The 6,078-nt window shown below is 50.9% G+C and overlaps 1 protein-coding gene across 3 annotated transcripts in view; it reads left to right on the plus strand.

Annotated features, from left to right (window-relative positions):
- ZFAND6 (zinc finger AN1-type containing 6) overlaps positions 1-1,901 on the plus strand; it is a 40,714-nt gene extending 38,813 nt beyond the window's left edge. For all 3 annotated transcript variants that reach the window (XM_084869305.1, XM_084869306.1, XM_084869307.1), the window contains one exon: positions 897-1,901. In XM_084869305.1, the coding sequence (XP_084725431.1) occupies positions 897-1,045 (149 nt within the window). In that variant the 3' untranslated portion in view covers positions 1,046-1,901. The remainder of the gene's footprint in view (positions 1-896) is intronic.
- Positions 1,902-6,078: the final 4,177 nt, after the last annotated feature.

Below are 6,078 nucleotides of genomic sequence, written 5' to 3' on the forward strand. Positions count from 1 at the left end.
TGGCTGGCAATTGGCGCCGATGGGTGCCGTCTTGCCCAGTCCCGATTGGGGCCGGCCAGCCAGGGGGAGGGACCCTGGGAGGTTCGCTGTGGGAGCGCACTGACCACCAGGGGGCAGCGCCTGCATTGAGCGTCTGCACCCTGCTGGTCAGTGCATGTCATAGCGACTGGTTGACGGGTCATTGGATTGACCAGTCATAACGGTCGCTTAGGCTTTTATATATATAGATTGCAGAAGCAGTGGGAGCTCAGAGCGGCTCAGTCATTGGCCTGCGTTGGTGGATTCACGCACGGGCACCCTAACCACCCCCCATTCAGCTCCCTTTCCGTGGGAGGGTAGGGGGTTAGCCAAGGACAGCTGGTGCAGACGCTGTTACTCGTTAACTGGCGTCAGAGTCTTAGTTAACATTTAAGCCTGCCCCGCTGTGCCTCTTTTCACATTTCCCCTTAGCAACCTGCTTTGGCAAGGAGGTAGCTGGGGCCCTGTCACGGGTGAGGGAGCCGGAGCACAGAGCGGCGCTGCGACCCGCTCTGGTCCCAGCCTGCAGCGGCCCGCTAGTGAGCTTCTAGAATAGGGGTGTCGAACTCAATCAGAGAAGGGGCCAAAATCTAAAATCCAGCCTAAATCGCGGGCCGAATGGTTTACTGAACAGTCATAAACTGACAATGTCATAAACTGACAGCGGAGTGCAGTGATGACAGCGCGGTGCGGGCCACATTGCAAGGCCTGGCGGGCTGGATTTGGTCCGCAGGCCTTGTGTTTGACACATGTGTTCTAGAACGTTCTCAGGCTGTGGAAGCGCTGACGTCGAAAGACGCTCTCGCTGTCGCACGCGCACGTGTTGTGCTGAACACGAGACGTGCTCCCGACTCAGGCGTGTGTGTTGTCCCCTCCAGGGTTTGAATGCCGGTGTGGGAATGTTTACTGCGGGGTACACCGCTACTCCGATGTACACAATTGCTCTTACAATTACAAGGCCGACGCGGCTGAGAAAATCCGGAAAGAGAACCCCGTGGTGGTCGGCGAAAAGATCCAGAAGATTTGAACTCCTGCTGGAATACAAACTCCTTTGACCATCTTGCAAACCAAACCTTGACTCGAGGTGTTTTTTCCTCGTCCCCCCCCCCCCCAACCCCCCTCCCCGGGGAAGGTAGAGCAGTGTATCTTGCATAGACCCTTTTGAATCATGCATGTCACCCCGAAGAATAGATTTTTGTTTTTGTTTTGAAAATGACTCTGAACGTTTATTTCCATTTGCAGTTTCTGTGGGCTGAGAAGACTTAAGTAAACCTTTTCCAAGTATTATCCTTTCTAAGATCATTTTTCGTTTTAGCTGAGCGCAGAGGGCTTTCGTAAGCAACGCGGAGAAAACCTTAAGGACTGTGATTCTCCCCCCTCCCCCCCCAGTATTAAACATGCATGCGTTAACCCTGCGGTTTATTTTTCTCATTGTGTGTGTATATATAGAGCTTTTTCTCTGCAGCACGATTTCTCTTTTGATAATGCCCTTCCGGGGCAAAGCTAGTTATCGGTAACTGAATGTACCTTAATCATTATGGCTGCTTCCGTTTGGTTTTCTTCTTCTTCTCATTAACAAAGGTTATACATATGTTAGCATAGAGTTTCTTTGCACCCACTATTTATGTCTGAATCATTTGTCACAGGAGAGAGTGTGCTGTTGAGATCCTAGAGTTTGTATGTTCTAATTTTTTTTTTTTTTTTTTTTTTTTTTTTTTTTGAGCGAGGGAAGGAGACTGTGCATTTCATTGCTGACTGTGGATTTCTTTCAGATTGCGTTCCTCGGTCTGTGTGTACACAATATGAAGAATGATCCGAAGGAACTGTGCTGTATTTATGTTTACCCACCAGCCTTTGATTAAATAAAAAGCAAAACCACCACCTGCCCCGCGTGCTTGCCTTTTTTCTCTTCTCGGTCGCTCTCCCGGCGGCTCATCGGGCTCCTCCTCCTGCTCGTTCTCCTTCACGAATATTCTGTGAGAGCCTCCCGCTGCTCAGCTCGCATCTGCCTGCGACTCACCGTACCGATCCACGGGGATCTCACATTCCTGGAAGGTCCAGGCGTCAGCATTTTAAAAAATATATATATATACTTTATTGATTTTCCACAGAGAGGAATGGAGAGGGATAGAGAGCTAGAAACATCAATGAAAGAGAAACATCGACCAGCTGCCTCCTGCACATCCCCCCACTGGGGATGTGCCCGCAGCCAAGGTTCATGCCCTTGACTGGAATCGAACCTGGGACCTTTCAGTCTGCAGGCCGATGCTCTATCCACTGAGCTAAACCGGTTTTGGCTGTCAGCGTTTCTTTAAAACCGAGGACGGCTGTCACTTTGCCGTCAAACGTGCTAGCTCTTGTCTAGCTGCCTGTGTGTGTGTGTGCTCTGCCCTCCCACGGGATCAGAAAAATGGAGATTTCTGGTTTCTCTCTCTCATTTTTATATTTGTATTGATTTCAGCGAGGAAGGAAGAGAGAGAGAAACATCAATGGTGAGAATCATCGATCAGCTGCCTCCTGCACACTCCCTACTGGGGATTGGCCGGCCACCCAGGCACATGCCCTGACCAGGAATCAAACCTGGGACCCTTCGGGCCATAGGCCGACACTCTATTCACTGAAAAACGCGAGATCACAGTGTGGGTGCAGGTGCAAGGGGGTCGTCCCCTGGCGGAGGTGGAGGCTGTGGTGTCTGCCAGTCCCACCGTGCGGGGCCCCCAAACCGCGGACAAGACGGCCTTCGAGGTAAAGACAACGCACCATGTTTACAGCTTCTGTGCCCAGCACGTGCCGCTGGCCCAGCTGTGGGTGGGCCAGATCCAGAGCTGCCAATCAGACCCCGGAGCCCAGCCCTGCCCGCTGCGCTGTGTCCAGTGACAGACCACCAGGGGGTGGGCAGCCATGGCCACGTGTACAGCCTCTGCCAGCCGCACCATGCCCACCCTGCCTGGCTGGCCAGCTCGGACTTTGGAGTCCTGGCTGAGCATTGGCGGTGGCGGCCTGTAGATCGCCCATCCCTGACTGAGTGGTGGCCCCAGCAGCCCGCAGGCTCTGTGGCCACAACCACAGTCTATAAAGAGAATTAACTCTGAAAAAAAAGGAGAGAGAAACCGCACATAATTCAGACCAAGCAGTGGGAGAGCTGCCGAGTGAGAAAGACACTCAAAAGGCCATTTGCCTGTGGTTTCTGAGCTTTTCCCAGGCAGCATCCTTTTTAAACCATGAAATAAAATACTGTGTGAGACAGCGGTACGTCACAGTCCAGAGCGGTAGGTTAACATGTTTACGCACTACGCGCACGTCCTTCGTATGTGATGGTGGCTTAGCATGAAGATCTGTAAGCGTGATTTATCACGTGAGCAGATGAAAATCGGAGAGAATCCGTTAGAACGGTCTCAACAGATTCAGATCCAGTATTTAATAGAACTTAGCAGTCATTCGTGATGTTTAAAAACTCACGCTAATTAGCACTAGGAAGGGATTTTCCTTATGCTGGTAGTTTCTGGGTAAAACCAGTCCCACAGAAAGCAGGCACATTCTACAAAGGCAACTCATTCCCTTTCAAAGTTAGAAAGCAAACCCTAGCCAGTGTGGTTCAGTGGCTAGAGCATCAGCCTATGGTCTGAAGGGTCCCAGGTTCGATTCCTGGTCAGGGCATGTGACCGGGTTGCAGGCCGATCCCCAGTAAGAGAGTGTGCAGGAGACGGCCAATCCATGATTATCATCGATGTTTCTCCCTCTCCCTCTCTGAAATCAATAAAAATATAAAAAAGAGAGTGAGAAACCAAGGGCTGCCCACTCTCACGGCTTGCATTGAAAATGGCATGGCAGGTCCTGCCAACAGTAAGTCACTGAGAAGATCTCCACCCACTGCTCTGTGGTTGTCACCAAAGCATCGCAGCCTCTTCAGCCAGAGAGAATGAGGGGGATGAAGCCTATTTGGCCCCGGAGAAAAGCATTCAGGAGAAAAATGTAGGGCCAGACTGGAAAGTGGACCTCCGTGAAATTCACAAAGACGGAAAATGCTGTGCATGCGAAGGGAATGAACAGCCCGAGCCAGTGTAGCTCAGTGGCTAGAGCGTCAGCCTGTGGACTGAGAGGTCCCGGGTTCAGTGCTGGTTCAGGGCACTTGCCCAGGTTGCGGGCTCAATCCCCATTAGGGGTTGTGCAGGAAGCAGCTGATCAGTGATTCTGTCTCATCCTTGATGTTTCTCCCTTCCTCTGAAATCAATAGAAATACATATTTTTAATACTTTTTAAAAAAATATATATATATATATTTTTTTTTTACTAGAGAAAGTTAGAGGGATAGAAAGTTAGAAACATCGATGAGAGAGAAACATTGATCAGCTGCCTCCTGCACACCCCCCACTGGGTATGTGTCCGCAACCAAGGTACATGCCCTTGACCGACTCCAACCCGGGACCCCTCAGTCTGCAGGCTGACGCTCTATCCACTGAGCCATACCTGTTTCGGCAATAAAAAATATACTTTTAAAAAATACAAAGGGAATGAAGTAACGGGAAAATGTGAAGAATGGAGGTTAGTGGGATGCTAGGCAATCTTTATTTTTTGTCATTGTAATGGGCATGTTCAACAAATCTCCACCCCAGAAAGGATGAAAAGGAAATAGAGTGTATTTGCAAGGGACTTCCAATGGTTTTTACTTCCAAATGGAACGGTTTGGGCATTTTCAGACACTGTAATTAGAGGGTTTGGCAAATCTATTTTAAAACGATGAAATCTTTCCTTCAATCAACTTATGGCCACACCCCTCACCCACCCACCCCCACACACCCGCTTCTCCCCAAAGCTTTTGGTCCCATTAACCTGTGTGTGTTTGTTGTGGGGTCGAACCCTCGGTTCAAAATAAGACCACCGGAGGCTGATAATTTATTTTTTTAAAAAGCAAACAAGAATTTATTGAAATATCTGGCCAGGGCAGCCGCAAGAGTACCACAAGCAGGCGGACCCTACACGACTGCGAGGCTTTAGGGGCAGGTAGTTATTTTTAAAGGTTCTGAGAAGGAAAACCCCCATTCTGCAACAAACTGTTGTTTGGAATTTTCTGCTGTTCTTCCTGGATAAAACGTTGCTTTCTAGTTTGCTTTAGCCCGTTTGAAGAATGATGAAGATAAACTTAGTTGTCTGACCTTGCAGGCCAGAGACCAGATATGCCCACAATCTCAATACCATGCCAGATGCACTTTTTTTTTTTAATTGGATAGAACAGCATTGTTTTCCAAGGCCAGCATCGAGATAACCACTAAGTGCACATAGGGCTGGCTCTTTAATAAAAAAAAAGGAAGTTCTGCCTGTAACCTTGCTTAGAATTTGAATTCATCCTATTTATTTCATGTTCAGCGGGAGCCCCTGGCCCGCCATGGCTCGCTGGGGCTCAGTGAATACGCCCCCCACGCTGCTGTGCTGCTGGGTCCCTGAGCCCCGCACAGAGTGGGCCTCATCAGCTAGGGATCAGTTGCTCCTCATCAATAGTTTTGTATCATTCCCTGAAGCATTCATGGAGCCCCTGTCTGTACCCCGTGTTTTGCTGGGTGTTGACCAAGCTGCTCCCAGAAGGAAGCATAGCTTCCCTTACGGGGAGGGTCACGGCCTGTGCAGACTGAACAATCAATAACCTGCAGGAGGATAGCATGGTCAACGGGGCGGGGCTTTATGGGAGGCGCGGTCAGGGGGCGGGGCTTTTGGGAAGGCGTGCTTTGAATGGGTGGGAGTACCGGGGGGCGGGGCAAATTGGACAGGGCTTCCGGGAGGCGTGGTCAGCGGAGATGGAGCTGCGAGAGGCGTGGCTTTTGGGGCGGGGCTGGTGGAGGCGTGGGGGGGGGGGAAGAAGGGGCGGTTGAGAGGCGTGGTCAGCGGGTCTTTTTCCGGGAGGTGTGCTCAATGGGCGGGACTTTCCGGAAGGCGTGCTTTGAATGGGCGGGAGAACCGGGAGGCGGAGCAAATTGGGCAGGGCTTCCGGGAGGCGTGGTCAGAGGAGATGGACCTATGAGACGCGTGGCCTTCGGGGCGGGGCTGGTGGAAGCGGAGGGGGGGGAG

Source organism: Pipistrellus hanaki (genome assembly GCF_964339955.1).
Source record: "Pipistrellus hanaki genome assembly, chromosome: 21".
Taxonomy (NCBI): Eukaryota; Metazoa; Chordata; class Mammalia; order Chiroptera; family Vespertilionidae; genus Pipistrellus; species Pipistrellus hanaki.